This window comes from Rhea americana, unplaced genomic scaffold (assembly GCF_003343005.1).
Source record: "Rhea americana isolate MKP2758 unplaced genomic scaffold, rheAme1 scaffold_491, whole genome shotgun sequence".
NCBI lineage: Eukaryota > Metazoa > Chordata > Aves > Rheiformes > Rheidae > Rhea > Rhea americana.
In genome coordinates, this window is record NW_028186636.1 from 146,585 (window position 1) to 165,631 (window position 19,047).

The following is a 19,047-nucleotide window of genomic DNA, read 5'->3' on the forward strand; positions in this document are numbered from 1 at the left end:
TTACATGCTGCAGTACAAATAGATTATCTCTTTCTAGTCTCAAACTGGCTGCATTTCAGTGGTGCCATACAAATAAAAATTGCAGTATTTTAGGGAAAGAAATACTATATATAAATGAAAAAAAATCTTTTATTATTCTTGGAATTATCAGTCAAGCAGAGTTATGTATTCTGTTCCTTTTCCTCTTACCTTTGTTTTACTGTCAAAACAGGTAAATCCGAGAGCAAAGTCAACTGTGAAGCACAGCATATCCCCTTGCCAACTGCACACRTATGTTTTAGACTGGAAAAAAAGCATTGATTTTGAGAGAACAGCCATCAGTTTCATCTATCATATAAGAATAATGTTGTATTACACATTTTTGAGCATGAGAAGACACTTAGCTGGCAACACCACTATTGCTTTGTATTACTGCATTTTAAATTAAGGCTTTGACAGTAATGTAGTATCAGATCTGTTAGCTAGAGATTAAAGGGAGGTCTTTTTTAATAKCAGGAGCCCATATTTCTCAAAACAAATAACATATTCTTGGAAACCATCCTTTACAAAATGCAACATAGAACAAACCATACCAAATTTGACTATTTCAAAGCTTTTGGAAAATTGTTTACACCTAATTTCCAACTCATGTGCAAGTAATATTACCTAAATAACTGGTGACTACATCCAATTATGAAATATTTATTACTTCACCCATCTTTCTGATTTAAACTTTGAAGATAGCCTTTTTGCAACATTTTCCTGTGTAAACTTAGGTGACATGCAACTGCACTACTGTTGATTAATGCCAGCTAATATAATAATTTAATAATTAGAGCTAACTAGCACTAACTAACCAGTACTGCTACTTGCTAGACAATACTAGATATATGCCAATCATTTAATTTCTTTTTAGATTAAAAAAAAAGTTCTATTTAAACTTCAGAAAAAGCTTTACAAAAAAGTCAATGAACCTTCTCCTTTACATGCATTTTTAAGACTAACAAACTTGAGTGTATGTTTCATTCTGAAAGGAAAAGAGAAAATTTCAGCTACCAACAGAGTATGAAATGGCTTGATGACASTTAAGTTAATAGCAAAAATCCCACTGACCTCCATATGAGTAGAGATAAGATCCTGTCCTCAGCCTTTCCTCACCAAAGTTTATAAGTTATTTTTAAAATGCTTTTAAAATGCTTAATAAATCCTTGTGATATGAAAGCTTTGAGGATCTGTTTTGTTTGTTTTTCCCAAGAGCATCACACTGTCATCTGACCCTTAGACACTTGTTAATTAGAATTTTTGTACCAGAATAGTCTCCTTAAATGCCTAAAAATCATTTTAACACAAGAATGGTCAGGAGGAGACTGAAAGCATTAATAAACTTGCTTCGGTTACTGAAAGTTTTCCACYTATTTGTTTTTTAAAGATATTTTTAGTATAATAAAAAAAATTAGTATTTAGTATCTCTGAATGTTTTCACTATTCAGAAAATTAGAATTATATCAACATAAACATTTCTGAGTTACACATATAACATTTTATATAGATTTCTGAAAGGGCTTGGAATGAAATTCACTTATTCAGATTAGTACTATAATCAATTGAATAATGACACAGTTGCAAATTATTTCTGAATAAATTATTTTACTTACTGGTGTTCAAAGATCGTATTTTTGTCAYTTTAAAATATTTCAATGATTGATACTTAATTATAGCATTATTTAAATATCCCTACATTTTATACATTAATTAAAGTGTGGCATTAAGCAACAGTCATAATTTATTCTGCATTATTTTCCAATTAAACAAGGTTATACTAACTGAGCTCTGACTCACCAAAGCAATTTTTAAAAATTATATTAAATTAGATCCCCCAATGAGTAAGCATTTAATTACACGGCTACAAACAGTGAATACTAAAATGAACTATTCACAGATAATTAAGCCTGGAGTATTTTATGAATATTCAATATTTGCAAATAATGTAAATGGTTTGGAAACTAATTGCAAATAAATACTAAAGACAAACAGAATATATTGCATTTTCAGCATGATAAATATTGCAAATAGATATAATCAAAATTTATACTTACAAATGACTAAAGGCTTTTTTTAACAGATATAGTTTGAGTTTTGCCATATAAAGTAGAGATAACAACTGTTATTAAACCTAAAAGCTTGCTTATGGCATATGCTCAATGACTCAATCTCTCAAATGCCTCCATAAGACAGGCTTCCAKCCCCACTCATTCACACCAGTAGAATTCTAAGAATTTTAGAAAAATTGGCATGCCTTCATGAAAATCAATAATTTATATTAATCATGYTTAAATACGAGTACACAAACTACAGAATATATAAGTAAGATTTTGTTTAATGTTCTTGTAAATGCATAAAATTTCTTGTCTGTTTTACAATATTAATAGGTCCAGTGCTCAATTCTTAATCTGTATCCCATTTCCTGAATTATTAATTGTTTTTACAAATGTTAAACACATACTTAATCTATGCAGTTCTAAAGATCTGACTTTTGGTTAGGGAACMTTTTTGTATTCACATGAAAATTAATTAAAATTCAATGGCATTTCTAAAGATGACCAGTTAAATTAGAATTGTAATAAGCTTCCTRTAYATAATTAAAACAATCTAAAACTTAATTGTGTAATTAAACTGAGTGCTKCTAGTAACAAAATGATGAGTATCTTTTAATGACCCTATAAATCTAACCTAATCTAACTGCTATTTAACATCTCACCTGAATTTAAAGAGGATATTCRGTTTGTTTATTTGTTTGCTTCAGCAATTAAAATGCAGTAGATTCTAAAATTAGGATATGTTGGTCTTTTCCCATAGGAAGGGATTCCTTTATATAATTTTGCTTCATATGTGCTTTTGTCATCATCACAGAACATAAAATTAAGATAATGTTGACAACTTGATTGAACATTTTTGCATTTTAAATATACTACTTAATGCTCACAAGCACCACATTCATCAATTGGTTTTATTCACCTTAGTTTACCATGAAGAATTAATAGATTCCTAAGCTAGAAAAAATACTTTTTATTCAGACTCCTAATTTCTACTAAATTTTATTTATGTAGGGGAACATTTCCTGATGAAACTCAGAGGGTGAKTCAGATTCCTATTTCTCAAGCACCACTTAATTCCAAAAGATGCCTAGAAACAATCAATGTGTTTGTTTTGACTGCAGAGTTGCTTAGAYGCCTAAAGTCTTCTGAGTTCTTGGAAGACCTAGGTTAGCTGTAATACAAAGATGGGTAGGGAGATACCCATTCTYTTCCTCCAAGTCCCTCAGTGAGGACTTCATRTYTTAGGTCTATKCTGACTACCTCTAACTTGGATAGTACTAARATCAATTTAAAATGCTTTTGGAGAATGGCTAGCAAATATCTTTTGTGGAGGAAAGGAGAACCAGGAACTAAATTCACTTTAGGCTGCAGGGCTCCAAACAAGTTTCCTTTTCTTCTCTTTCCTCTAACCTCAAAATTTTCATTTGGACTTGGTAACAAACACATGCTGTGAAATAGTTTTGGATGGAGCCCATTCCRTAAGTTCTTGCCCCTGGTCCACTTTGCAGTAGAATGCAATGATGCTCATTCACACCAGTACAGATCACCGTCCCTTTCCATTCTTGACTTTGGCAATGAGCTTCCTTTACTCTTGCAATTATGGAATCACCCCATGGTATCTACAGCCATTGTCTGCGTGGAAGTTTAATATTAGCAATCTGGGTTTGGATATCTTTTAATGCAATTTTGGAGAAAAAAAATATGGAGACAGTACTGCATATTAGCCAGATCTCTGAGTTTTCAAACTTGAGAACTCACAGTTTAAGTAACAGAGYGGAAAAGAATGGATTATTTAAAAAAATAAATAATCTTCCTTATTGTTTGGAAATGAGATTTTCTGGGCTTAAATCTAATGCTGGCTTGTCACAAAAAACTTAAGTAAGTGCAGATAAATGAGGATCTGCAAAGTCCCAACCTTAAGATATGCATTGAAATATTTTCCTGACATACAGCAATAATCTAACACTCACATTAATTTACATAACTGCATTTACACATATCATAAACATACGAAAATTCAAAAAATTACAAATGTGGTACAGTGACAATTTTTGATTGGCACTGCTGAAGAGCAAATATTTTCCAGTTCTAATCTTTGTGGTTCTGAAAGGTAGTAGGGATGTAGCCCAGAGTGCACTCTTGAGGAGATTCTTTAGCAAAAGTAATAAGAATTTAACTATTAAAAGAAAAGGGTTATGCCTAAACTGTATCAGATCAGAAAATTAGAAGTATATTTCCCAGATCACTTATTTTTAATGTTTTCAAAGTTCTTTGATCATGAAAAAATCTGTAAAAATATTATTTGTAGTAAAAGATGATTGTAAAAGTCTCATCTCTGTATTCTTTCAGGAACTACTATCTCAATACACATACCCTTAACTCATGAAAATACCACTAAGATGACAATATCACTGGCTAAATAGAGGGAGAACCGTGTTTCTGTMTCATGTATAAAAGGAATCTCTTATATACAGACCTCCTGTGCAATGAAATTCCTACCTCACTTCAGCAAATTGCTGAAACAAAGCTGAGATTTTATCTGTACAGAAACACCTGGGAATACAGGAGTGTGAGGAGAAGGCGAGGTAGAGCACAGAGCTGCATACTGCAGGATGAGTTAGGAAGAAGAAAGAGTCTTGGAAGCTAAATGATGCAAAAGCAGGTGCAGTATCTACAGGCAGGAGATGAAGGAGAGATTTCAGCCCTGTACGAAGATCAGCTAGACAGAGGGTCTTCACCCCATCCATGAAATTCTCTGCACACCTATTTAAGCATTATACTACAATTCACTAATGTTTTGGTGTTTGAGGAACTCAGTACTTTTTTCCCCCTAGCCACATTACTAGAGAGTCGATTACTATCTTCCATGACAAGTGCACATCTCCTGGTATCTGCTGGTGGTAATTAGCATAGAAGATGTGGGTCAGTTACCTCCTAATAGTAAAAAACAGAAATGCTTTTTTCATGGTTATATTTCCTGAGTTTTTACATGGGGGGGAGGCAAGGAATAGGTTACTTCAATTCTCTTAAACAAAGACTGATGTAGATTTTGAGTAACAATTAGAAGAGCTTTTTCAAAAATGCTTGACAGCAGGCCAGTTAATTTCAGAACCATTTTTTATGATCATCAGTATGACCACCTTTTCTTCAGAAGGAGGCATGTATTTGTGAATAGATCTGCTAATGTAATGAGGAGGGCTTTAAAGCTGGGTGTTGGATACCTAAATCTAATGGTAAGGAAACACTGGAAATGGAGAATGAATGTGTGAGAAAAGGCTACCARGGGGACCTTCACATCCATTTAGCAAGGAGGGCATTCAGCAGTACACCTCAACTGCCTGTGCAACAATGAATGAAGGTTGGGGGAAAAAAAGTATTTATCAGTTCGTGAGTAGTCAATGGACTCTAACATGACTGGAATTACAGAGACCGAGTGGGTAATAGGCACAGTTTCAACCCAGTCATGGATAAGCACCAGCTGTTTAGGAAGGGGAGGAAAGGAAGAAGAGATCTCCTCTTCTGATTTCAACAGAGACATTTAGCTTTCTGCACAGGCYGAAGACACACATGTTTGGATGCTTTGGGGACTGTGAGGTCCAACTGCTTCTACACAAATCTAGACATGCAACAGAACTTGTGACTACTGGAATATTAGCTCATTGAAATGCTTTGGCTTGGTTGCCTAAATTTGCCTAAGTCCTGTCATAGGTATGAAAGATAGTACCTCTGGATTTTTTTCCAAGATATACAATCTTTYAATTTTCCTCTGACTTTCTTGGATTGTTTTCTGACCAACAGACAAGGATTATATTTCTTCATATTTTTAGCAAAATTCTTTAAAGTTATAATTACTAATTCTGCTGGTTTGGATGTTACATACTGAGCTCATTCATTGTGAAGAAATACTATTTTAACCCATCTTTAAAGAATCAGAGAGCTCACAGTTACCAGCTTTTAATGTCAGTTTCCATTTCCATGTCCTAAGATACTGTTTGGCAAGTAGAATTTCTAATGAACAAATGAAATTCAGTAATGTTGCTCATGTAAGGGTAAAAAATGCAGTGAGAAAAATGATGTAGTACAGCTTGATTTTAATGGTGTTGACCTCCTTAACTGTGTTTATTGCCCTTGTTCCTAATGCCCCATCAAGCTTACAGTTTCAAAAAAATCAGCTGAAGCCTGGCTACAGTTTCATTAATTCTTGTCTTGCAGAAAAAAAAAATCACTTCTGCTTGAAATTACAGCTACATCCTATGCCATTCATTCATATGCAATATATTCATTCATTCTGGCCTCCACTACATTCTGTTGAGCAGCAATTTTAGTATTTTTGATCAGACAAAGCATAGCAAAAATTACAGCTCTTTTGTTCTAAATAAAAACAAATTTGGCACCTACATTACTTTGCCATTGGGAAATAAATAATATTGCTAAACTTTATTGCTTAAACTGCACAGCCCCCTTACTACTCTGTCAGCTTCTTTATGTATGTATACACATATTTGCACTAAGATGTACTATGCTTATTTATTATATATATATGTGGGAAAATAGATACTWTTTTTCAATATATTCATGTTATACAGTTCCACACATATCTACTTTATAAAGATAAATAATAAAAAATAACAAGTCATCAAAGAATTTTGTCAAGAACCATAATGTATATAACATACACATTGTATATCTTTCTTACTTGTCATTTGAAGTTAAAATATATGCTATGTCTCCGAGTGGAAGTTAATCTGTCACTGATCGGCTAACTGCTAAAATCTTAACACTTTTACTTTGCTTACAACAAGGGAGTGTTTGCATTCAAACTAGGTTAGAATTAATTTCTTGAAGTAATTAATAAATTTTGAGAATATTTATTGTTTTCCACAGACAAGTCATCCCAATTACAAGCAGAATAAATAATACAGTTGATAAGAACAAAATTTTACTTGTTCAGTAAAAACAGTATYTACTTGACGTGTTATTAAACAGCCATTACTACTTATTCTGGTATTTTTTCCTCATTTATAATTGACTATCCATAAAAATATACACAAACCAATAAAAACAGCTACTGTAGGAACAGCTGTAGCTTTCATGYGTTTTATGCAAATCTTAAGTGATGACCAAAACCTATTAAATCTATTAATGGCAAAGGTCTCTTGAACTATTCAAGATTTGTCTGTTGTTACTCAATGTTGAAATAAGAACTTAACTAAAGGCTGAACTAAAAAATATTTGACTTTTTAACAAACTCTGTGATTTTATAAAGGCTTTAAAAATTGAACTTTATGCACAAGAGGGGGACGGTGGAATTTTAAGGGACTACTTGTGTATAAAGTAATTTGTTTATCATTCCCTGTTTGATTGGACAATAACATAATCACTGAATTTAATTATAAGAGTTTTCCCTAGAAACAGTCAACAATTCAGTGATATAAAAAGAAAATTACAGTGTTCCCAGTTTGAACTGGTAACTGGTACATTTTGGTATCGTACAAACATCACTGATTGTACCACCCAGGTTTTAAGACCAAGMAACATCTTATATTTTAATTTTTTTTGACAGTTAATATTTTATTTAGTCTTTCTGCATCTGGTTCTCATGGGGGACTTCAACCACCCTGACATCTGCTGGAGGGACTACACAGCAAGGCACAAACAGTCYAGGAGGCTCCTGCAATGCATTGATGATAACTTCTTGTCACAAATGGTGGAGGAGCCTACGAGGAAGGGTGTCCTGCTGGACCTTGTCCTTACCAACAGAGAGGGACTGGTTAGAGATGTGAAGGTTGGGGGCAGCCTTGGCTGCAGTGACCACRAGATGGTGGAGTTCAGGATCCATCAGRAAAGAACTAAGGCAACAAGCAGGATTGCAGCCCTGGACTTCAGGAGAGTGGACTTTGGGCTCTTCACAGACCTACTTGGTGGAGTCGCATGGGTTAAGGTCCTAGAAGGAAGGGGAGTGCAGAAGTGCTGGCTAGTATTCAAAGATCACTTCCTCCAAGCTCAAGAGCGGTGCATCCCCTTGAGTAAGAAGTGCAGCAAAAGGGGCAGGAGACCTGCATGGGTGACCAAGGAGCTCTTGGCCAAATTCAAACAGAAGAAGAAAATACACCAAATGTGGAAGAAGGGACAGGCTACTTGGGAGAATTCCAGGAATGCAGTCAGAGTATGTAGAGATGCGGCAAGGAAGGCTAAGGCCCTGTTGGAATTGAGTCTTGCAAGGGATGTCAAGGACAACAGGAAGGGCTTCTTCAAATACATCAGCAGCAAGAGGAGGACTAGGGAAAATGTGGGCCCACTACTGAATGGGGTGGGGGCCCTGGTGACAAGGGATACAGAGAAGGCAGAATTACTGAATGYCTTCTTTGCTTCAGTCTTCACTGCTAAGGGCAGCCCTCAGGAATCCTGCAGCCTGGATGTGAGGGAGAAAGTCTGGAGAAGGGAAGACTCTACTTTGGTTGAGGAGGATAGGATTCGAGACCTTCTGGGCAGGCTAGACATCCACAAATCCATGGGCCCAGATAGGATGCATCCACGGGTACTGAGGGAGCTGGCAGATGTTATTGCCAGGCCACTCTCCATCATCTTTGAAAGGTCCTGAAGAACTGGAGAGGTGCCTGAGGACTGTAAGAAAGCCAATGTCACTCATGTCTCCAAAAAGGGCAAGAAGGAGGACCCAGGCAACTACAGGCCAGTCAGCTTCACCTCCATCCCTGGAAAGGTGATGGAACAGATCATTCTGGATGTCATCTCCAGACATGTGGAGGAGAAGAAGGTGATCAGGAGYAGCCAGCATGGATTCACCAAGGGGAAAGCCTGCTTAACGAATCTGAGAGCCTTCTATGATGGAATGACTGTCTGAGTAGATGAGGGGAGAGCAGTGGACGTTGTGTACCTTGACTTCAGCAAGGCTTTGGACACTGTCTCCCATAACATCCTCCTAGGCAAGGCCAGGAAGTGTGGGTTAGACGAGTGGACAGTGAGGTGGATTGAGAACTGGCTGAAAGGCAGAGCTCAGAGGGTTGTCATCAGTAACATGGAGTCCAGTTGGAGGCCTGTGGCTAGTGGCATCCCCCAGGGCTCAGCACTGGGTCCCATCCTGTTCAACTTATTCATCAATGACCTGAATGAGGGGACGCAGTGCCTCCTCCGCAAGTTTGCGGACGATACCAAGCTGGGAGGAGTGGCTGACACACCAGAGGGCTGTGCTGCCATCCAGAGAGGCCTGGACAGGCTGGAGAGTTGGGTGGAGAGGAACCTCCTGAGGTTCAACAAGGGCAAGTGCAGGGTCCTGCACCTAGGGAAAAATAACCCTAGGCACCAGTACAAGCTGGGGGCTAAGCTGCTGGAGAGCAGCTCTGCCGAGAAGGACCTGGGAGTGCTGGTGGATGACAAGTTGACCGTGAGCCAGCAAAGTGCCCTTGTGGCCAAGAAGGCCAATGGTCTCCTGGGCTACATTGGGAAGACTATTGCCAGCAGGTGGAGGAAGGTGATCCTGTCCCTCCACTCAGCCCTGGGGATGCCTCAWCTCGAGTACTGTGTCCAGTTCTGGGCTCCCCACTACAAGAGAGACATGGAGCTACTGCAGAGAGTCCAGCGTAGGGCTACAAAGATGATCAGAGGGCTGGAGCATCTGCCCTATGAGGAACTCTGCRAGAGCTGGGCCTCTTCAGCCTGGGGAAGAGAAGACTGAGGGGGGATCTTATCAATGTGTACAAGTACCTGAAGGGAGGTGTCAAGGGGACAGGGACAAACTCTTTTCCGGTGTCCCGTGTGACAGGACAAGAGGCAATGGGCAGAAATTGAAGCACAGGCAGTTCCACCTGACCGTGAGGGGGAATCTCTTCCCTGAGAGAGTGATGGAGCACTGGCACAGGTTGCCCAGAGAGGTTGTGGAGTCTCCTTCTCTGGAGATATTCAAAGCCCACCTGTATGCAACCCTATCTAACATGCTCTAGGTGACCCTGTTTGAGCAGAGAGGTTGGACTAGGTGATCTCCAGAGGTCCCTTCCAACCTTACTGATTYTATGATCTTAAATTATGGAAACTAAAAAAAAGGGAGGAAGTTTGTGGAAAATTTAAGAGAAATCTGAAGGCCTGCCACAGAAAAGAACCTAAATGAGGGGTTCTTTTCATATGCTTTAGCTGCAAAATAMAGCACAATATAATTGAAAACACACAGAGAGTTATAAAAAAAAACAGAAATTGTTACAAACTGCCGTCAGTTTGTACATATTCTTGCATTAAGGAGACAGACTTTATAGAATCACARGTAAAAGAACATAACATAGCATTACCAATGCCTTTATCTTTCTATTTTTTCCATTTGTTAGGCAACTATTATACTAAACAGGAGTGAGCTTCTGGAACAAATTCCAAGGAATTTATCAATATATAGTTTGCTAAATATGTCCTTAATATGGGACAGGATAGGCCAACAATAAGTGTATCTGAAATTCTACTTTTAGCATGCAAAAACTCTGAAGAGGAAGTGAAAATGACTGTAAGAGCATGCAGTTGTTATGATTGCACAGAGAAATGTATCTCAGTCCACATCTAGTACACTCTAGAGAGTGCACTAGAAGGCACGCAAAATTAAAACCCTTAATTCTGAAGAAAGTCTACAAGATTTTCTTCAATATTATTTTTATATGGAATTAGTAGTGCTGAATGGAAGTACTTTTTAAACTTTCTGAAATTCCAAAGTACCTGAAATAAAAATGCATATATTTTGGGTTTGGTTTGGGTATGTGTAAAATTCTGAATGATATTTTCAGGTATCAGGTGTATGCCTGTTCCAGATGACTTTGCAAAGGTATTGATTAAATAATTTGTGTGCCTGTGCGTGAATATGCAGTATCTTCACTTGAAAAACATGGCATATCCACTCATGCAGTCATACCTTTAAGAAATTCATCATGTCACAATTAAGAAGTTACAGAACTGTGATCATTTTATGATCACAGTGTTAAATGTGACCACAGCATTAAACCAGTGTGACAGAGAGACAAGGACTGAATGGACTTGAAGCCTGGAACCAAATGTCTCTCTATAGGGAATTTTGTTTCTCTAGGAAAACTACATCACAGTCTCAGCTAGAACTGAACTGCTTGGCAAGATTAGTCAACAATGCAGATACGGTTACCTACTCAAAGCTATTGCATTCTCTCTGCAAAGAGAACCCAAGGCTAATGTGAAGCCAGCAGAAGAAAGAAGAGTTGCTATATCTCCTCTGCAAGATAGGCAGACTCTGGATTAAATTGCTACTAGAAGGCTAGGAAAGAAATGGAAGTAGGAGGACAAAATCAAAGGCCAGGTGGCTTAGTGGAAGTCTTCCTCTAACAGTGAAAATTCAAATGGCATGCTTAAGCTTATGTTGGGAAAAGAGTTTGCTTCCTCATCTCTATATTTGAGCAACAACAGTTTTATGGATTTGTAGCAACCATTTTTTTCCAGATGGAAAACTAAGATATAAAAGTGTACTGTTTAACATTTTGCTATCTCTAGAGTGTCCTAAGTATATTTTCAGATATCTGAAGCAGATTCACAGAATAATCAGTCTGGCACCATTCACGTCAGCAGAATTCTACTGACTTACTCCAGCAAAAGCACTGCCTTGTTTTCAAAAAAGTTATTATATAATAGAGGATTTTGCTTTTTCAGTGATTTATAAAAGCTAGAATGATGCTACTACAGATTTTGCAGCTGAGAAAGGATTTAATTCAAAATACCAACAAGAGACATTCCCCTTTAGTTCCAGATCAAGGCTCCTTGGATTAGGTTTTCTTTTGTACTTGATTCTTACAAAAAATAACAGAGAGAAAATAATAGATAMCATAAACTTTTAAAAATAGAAAATAAGACGGCAAGATTAAAAGATGAAATTTCTCTATAAATCTGACATTCCATTTGAGTAACTTTCTTACAGCTTTAGTAGTTTCACACTTATACAAGTCCATAGCATTTTCTGAAAAATAACAAAAACACAACCAAGCCATGTAGTTCTTATCTAAAGCTTTGGATTTATAAATAAATATATTTATGATATATGTAACAATTTAGATTTATCCTTTTGATTTATATCATTAGTAATTTTAAGAATATACTAAGAATTTTAGAAAAATTGGCATGCCTTCATGAAAATCAATAATTTATATTAATCATGCTTAAATACGAGTACACAAACTACAGAATATATAAGTAAGATTTTGTTTAATGTTCTTGTAAATGCATAAAATTTCTTGTCTGTTTTACAATATTAATAGGTCCAGTGCTCAATTCTTAATCTGTATCCCATTTCCTGAATTATTAATTGTTTTTACAAATGTTAAACACATACTTAATCTATGCAGTTCTAAAGATCTGACTTTTGGTTAGGGAACAGGGTTCTTGCCCCTGGTCCACTTTGCAGTAGAATGCAATGATGCTAAAAAGATCTCAAACTAGTTGGGATAAAAATCTCCCTTTCCRTAAAGCAGTGTTAATTGGCCTTACAATACCCGTCCAACTACATATTACTTGAGTCCAACAATATTGTGATGGATTGTGAAGGTTGGGGGCAGCCTTGGCTGCAGCAACCATGAGATGGTGGAGTTCAGGATCTTGTGTGGAGGAAGAAAGGCAATAAGCAGGACTGCAGCCCTGGACTTCAGAAGAGTGTACTTTGGCYTCTTCATGGACCTAATTAGAGGACTCTCATGGAAGGAAGTTGGCTCCAGGAAAGCTGGCTAGCAATGAAGCATCACTTACTCCAAACTCAAARCGGTGCATCCCAAGGAGAAAGAAGCCCAGCAAAGGTGGCAGGAGACCTGCATGGATGAACAAGCAGCTCTTGGCCAAATTCAAACAGAAGAGCAAAGTACACAGAATGTGGAAGAGGGGACAGACTGCTTGGGAGGATTATAAGAATATTGTCAGAGTATGCAGAGATTCAACAAGGAAGGCAATGGCCCATTTGGAATTAAATCTAACAACAATAACAATAAGGGATTCTTCAAATACGTCAGGAGCAAGAGGAGGACTAGGGAAAATGTGGGCCCACTACTGAATGGGGTGGGGGCCCTGGTGACAAGGGATACAGAGAAGGCAGAATTACTGAATGCCTTCTTTGCTTCAGTCTTCACTGCTAAGGGCAGCCCTCAGGAATCCTGCAGCCTGGATGTGAGGGAGAAAGTCCGGAGAAGGGAAGACTCTACTTTGGTTGAGGAGGAGAGGATTCGAGACCTTCTGGGCAGGCTAGACATCCACAAATCCATGGGCCCAGATAGGATGCACCCACGGGTACTGAGGGAGCTGGCAGATGTTATTGCCAGGCCACTCTCCATCATCTTTGAAAGGTCCTGRAGAACTGGAGAGGTGCCTGAGGACTGTAAGAAAGCCAATGTCACTCATGTCTCCAAAAAGGGCAAGAAGGAGGACCCAGGCAACTACAGGCCGGTCAGCCTCACCTCCATCCCTGGAAAGGTGATGGAACAGATCATTCTGGATGTCATCTCCAGACATGTGGAGGAGAAGAAGGTGATCAGGAGCAGCCAGCATGGATTCACCAAGGGGAAAGCCTGCTTAACGAATCTGAGAGCCTTCTATGATGGAATGACTGTCTGRGTAGATGAGGGGAGAGCAGTGGACGTTGTGTACCTTGACTTCAGCAAGGCTTTGGACACTGTCTCCCATAACATCYTCCTAGGCAAGGCCAGGAAGTGTGGGTTAGACGAGTGGACAGTGAGGTGGATTGAGAACTGGCTGAAAGGCAGAGCTCAGAGGGTGTGGAGTCCAGTTGGAGGCCTGTGGCTAGTGGTGTCCCCCAGGGCTCAGAACTGGGCCCAGTCCTCCCTGACCTGGATGAAGGGAGGGATGAAGGTCCTCCCTGACCTGGATGAAGGGAGGGATGAAGGGCACCTCCTCAGCAAGTTTGCCGATGATCCCAAGCTGGGAGGAGTGGCTGATACACTTGAGGGCTGTGCTGCCATCCAGAGAGACCTAGACAGGCTGGAGAGCTGGGCGGAGAGGAACCTCCTGAGGTTCAACAAGGGCAAGTGCAGGGTCCTGCACCTAGGGAAAAATAACCCTAGGCACCAGTACAAGCTGKGGGCWRRSCTTCTGCAGAGCAGCTCTGCCGAGAAGGACCCTCCAGGTCCTTCCCCCCAGGGAATGCTGGTGGACAACACGTTGACCGTGAGCCAGCAAAGTGCCCTTGTGGCCAAGAAGGCCARTGGTCTCCTGGGCTACATTGGGAAGACTACTGCCAGCAGGTGGAGGGAGGTGATCCTGWCCCTCYACTCAGCCCTGGAGAGGCCTCATCTCGAGTACTGTGTCCAGTTCTGGGCTCCCCACTACAAGAGAGACATGGAGCTAYTGSASAGAGTCCAGCAYAGGGCTACAAAGATGATCAGAAGTTTAGAGGATCTSCCCTATGAGGAATGGCTGCGAGAGCTGGGCCTCTTSAKCCTGGGGAAGAGAAGACTGAGGGGGGATCTTATCAATGTGTACAAGTACCTGAAGGGAAGGTGTCAAGGGGACGGGGACAAACTCTTTTCAGTAGTCTCATGTGAGAGGACTAGAGTCAATGGGCGCATACTGAACCACAGGAAGTTCTKCCTGAATATGAAAAGGAATTTCTTCCCTGTGAGAGTGACGGAGCACTGGCMCAGGTTGCCCAGAGAGGTTGTGGAGTCTCCTTCTCTGGAGATATTCAAAGCCCACCTGTATGCAACCCTATCTAMCATGCTCTAGGTGACCCTGTTTTAGCAGAGAGGTTGGACTATATGATCTCCAGAGGTCCCTTCCAACCTTACCCATTATATGATTCTTGCTTCTGTGATTCTGTGAATAATAAACTGCAATTGTCAGTTATTTAGCAGTCTCACTCAGATTTTGGTATTTRCAGAGTTTAATTTTGAATAGAAATATTAAACCCCTCCCCCCAAAAAAGTATGCTAAGATTGATCAAGATTATAGTAGAACTCGGTACAAGACTGCATTACTGTACATTGAGAAAAAAAATAGAAGTTATTTGAATTTTTATTTAGTGGAATCTCTTCAGCTAGCTCCTAATTTTGAAAACAGTGGTAGTTTTATTGATACGTCCAGCAGATTGAGAATAAAATCCTAAATATGCAAGTTAATTTTGYTTCATTCTGGAGCAGCTCAAAATTTTGGAGCTATTCACCTGTTTGTTTAATTTGATGAAAATGCAGGTTTTAAAATCATCAGTGAAGTTTTGTGCAGTTCTTTCTCTTTGGCCTCTCACASCTATCATTGATTCTATACATCACAAAAGCAAGTATGCGATTTAAAATATATATTTAAAATATAAGCAATACTTTTCATTTTATAAAACAAATACTGCTAATGAAAGGTTAGGAAGTTGTACATATGTATATAGTCACTACTATGTTGCTATTTTTATAATATAATCAACTGAATGCATGTAAAGGGAAATTTTCAGAAACCACTGTTTTCATGCAAAGGCTATTGAAATCAGATGGAGCTAGCCTATTCACTTCTGTATATTTTTGATCATTCTAGTGAAYCCTTTCAGGGCATTTTTAATAGAAAAATACACTTGTAAAAATAAATAATACTTCAGTACAAACAGTGAGTAGCTGTAGGAATGAGGAGATTGTTGGACTACTGTCTGAGTTGCAAAGGACAGATGAAAAGAAAGTATTATATGGATATGTTTTATACAGAAAATTTTAAAACTATAAATACTGAGAAAACAAGAAATGAAAAAACAAAAACCAAAAAACAACAACAAAAAAAACCCCATAAACCCAGAATGGATTCTGAAAGGTATTATAAACAAACAAAGAATGCTTCATGGAAAAAAGTCTCATCTTTCTCAGATCCAAATATTATGATAGGGTTGGAAACGAATTAGGCAAATGAACTGGTAAAATCTTTGACAAGATATTAAAGAGGAAATTTAGAAAGACTGACAGAAGAGAAGATGTCAAAAACACCCAGGAGTAGATACTCAGCCAGAGATAATCCATCAAGGAAAAAAAAGAAAGAGAAACAATGCTGATGGAAGAATATTGCATAAACCGTTTCTTTAAAATTACTATTTGACTTTTTTTTTAAAAAAAAAGCACTAATCAAGTGATTGTACATTCTGCAGAAATTTTGTATAGATTATCCTGAAGAGCATTCAATGGATAGCTAAGTTCAATGGATAGCTAGATTCAATGCTAAAGYCTGGAATAAGAAGAAGATGAACTCAGGAACACTGCTTATGATCACAAATGAAGAGAAATTAATTGCTGCTGACAAAGCAGAAAAGGAATAGATTAATCACATTTGTTTTAACTATTCTTGTTTCTTTTTTCAGGATTTTCAATTATGTTTTAGCAACATAATATTTCTGAAATGAAAACTGAAAGGTTCATACAGCAGTCTTATAGAAAGTCATTTCTATGATATATAACTGTATGAACACTTATTTCCCAACATAATATTGGGAACAAACATAATTAGCATCCTGTTATGAGTTAAACTGAGCCAATCTGGCTTGTAAGTTCAGCATCAAGAATCTCACTATAACGAATTGTTGCTTGTCTCACTATAACGAATTTATTTGCTTAGGCAAATAAATGTTTAAAATGTGTATATAAAAAAATATCCAAGAAAGCAGATGCGTGTTAATTGAAATATAAAGAGCGAAACCACAGGATAATTACATCAAACTTCTATGCTTATTGCCTTATTTCTGCATTTCCAGTTTACAGGACCATTTTTATGATGCAAGTGAAACAAATTATTACATATTATTTGTGAAAAATATTTACTATTGTGTAATTTTTAATGTATATCCCCGAGAGCAAGAATTTGTTCCAGGAACAGGAATTTTTATTGCTGATATCCCTCGTAGCATCCCTGATTTCCAGAGTTTATTTGTCTGTAAAGATCAATTTTTGACTTATTGAATGAAGCTGACTAGAAGTTGGCTTGAAGTGCCTACCTTTTGTCAGAGAAAATAATTATGCAATAAAACTTCTCAGTCCTTCTACTGTGACTGGAGTCCAACCTCTGACCTCTTTTACTGTATGCAGTAACTCATATCAAACAATGTGTTTTTCTGTCCAAAATATCATTAATGGAAATAAATTATGCAGCTGTTTGGATTGGAAGCTGCTTGCAGGATCTGCAACACTACTGGAAGCATGAAGGGAATCCTTTCTTTCATGCTCAAAAGTTGCTAGATAAGAGAGTATGCTACCATGTATCCTTACTATACACCAGCTGCATGTTTTTTCAGAGACGCTTAAATTAGATGACTTTCTCCCTGCATGTTTTGTACAGTCTCCTGAGAGCTCTTCCATATTGTGAAATAATGAGATTCCTCTCCTCTGTCTTTTGTTTTCCATTAGTAACAAGTGTGAGGTTTAAGGTCCCAAAACAGTTAGCCTTTTGACTTTTCCAACTTTTCTACAGCTGACAGTGCAATGTGTTACTGTAACTCTTTCACCTCCCTAATGCTACGGCCATATCCTTTTCCATTTTCCTACAGGTCAAGACTGAAGTCTCCAAAGATACAAATCATCCTATCTAAATGTTTCTTCATTAATTTAACAATTGTATTCAGTGCTTTGGAAAGAGTAGTTTGAGGAGAAGGAAGAATGCTGAGAAAGTAACTAACAATAGACAATGCTGAAAAGATACGGAGTAAAATTGCACTGGTCAAAGAAGTAGCATGATATCTGGAAAAGAAACATTAGACTTTTACTTTAAAATAGCTTGGAAGACTATTTATACTTAAAGAAAAAAAAATCTTTAAGCATCACAAATTGTTCTTGCAGCAACTTAGAGCATTCCAGGTGAGACAGAGAGGCTTGTAGGGATTTGTAGAAGATGACTGACTTTCTGGTTGCAGCTGACAGGAGTTCATTCCCTATCTTCACCCACTGCAATGCTTTTATCATCAACCTCATGAAAATGCTTTTGACAAACACTTTTCTGCCTTTGGACTGTCTTCCTGCATTTTCAATGCCCCTATCAGCCCAAGTCATACTATCAACAATTAAAATATATTTGCTGTGAAGAAAATATAAATATTTCTAGCATATGAATTTAATGTAAGTTTGCTTGCTATCATTATTCGTAAATAGATTCATTTCATTAGGATACCGAATTTCACAGTTCTTGGTATGTTCCCCTTGTAAGTGCTTGCAGCTTTGAAACATGGCTTTAAGACAGCTGAAAGGAGAATTACATTGTGAGGAGAAATTTTTCTTGCTTTACTGCATTCTTTCTGTCACTTAACGCTGCTAGCTTTTTCAGAAGAAATGTATAAAAAATCAAATAATGTGCATTATAAGAAATGAACTTCAAAAGCACCTTTGAGCATAAAACATTGCCATTACAAAATCTTTTTTGTTACCCTATCAGTCCAAAGAGATGATTAAAAGTGTTCTAAGTGAGCAGCTGGAAATCTCCTGAGAATTCTGAATATATATACACTTAGAAAAGCTGGCTCAACAATCTTGCTGGGACTCTTGCTCCTTGCAAGCTGTGCTAATGCAATACCGTGATCCAGGGCTTTGGCTAGCACAAACRTCTTCAGGAGGCCCCTGCAAACCAGCGCATGCTAGATCACATTTGCATTTGTGCTAAAATGTGTAGATAGATTTTGAAATGGAGAAGGTTTATACTCTTAACCCATACATTCATATACTATTCAACCGGTTCAGTTGGGAGTATAGATATAGATGTTCAATAACAACTTCCTTATATAAATTATATATAGCAATGTTATAAACGTGCTGCCCTAAGTTACAACTTAACTGAAAATCAATAGACCTGCTCTGTCTGCATTATCACAAAATATTTCCTTTAGGATAAAATATCTCCTTTAGGATAAGCACAGCCATTTTCTGGGTTCCATTCACTGACTCTCATGGGAGCTTAGACACCACAATGTTAATAGACACCTACTTGTAAACAACCGTACTGGGAATCTCTATCTTAAATT

At 37.8% G+C, this 19,047-nt stretch overlaps 1 protein-coding gene across 1 annotated transcript in view; it reads right to left on the minus strand.

Moving 5' to 3' along the window:
- The window catches only part of SNTG2 (syntrophin gamma 2), a gene marked incomplete at its 5' end in the record, with an annotated part of 93,624 nt that overhangs the window by 20,006 nt on the left and 54,571 nt on the right, over positions 1–19,047 (minus strand). The window contains one exon of the mRNA XM_085317260.1: positions 190–282. Coding sequence (XP_085173386.1) covers positions 190–282 — 93 coding nt within the window. The remainder of the gene's footprint in view (positions 1–189; positions 283–19,047) is intronic.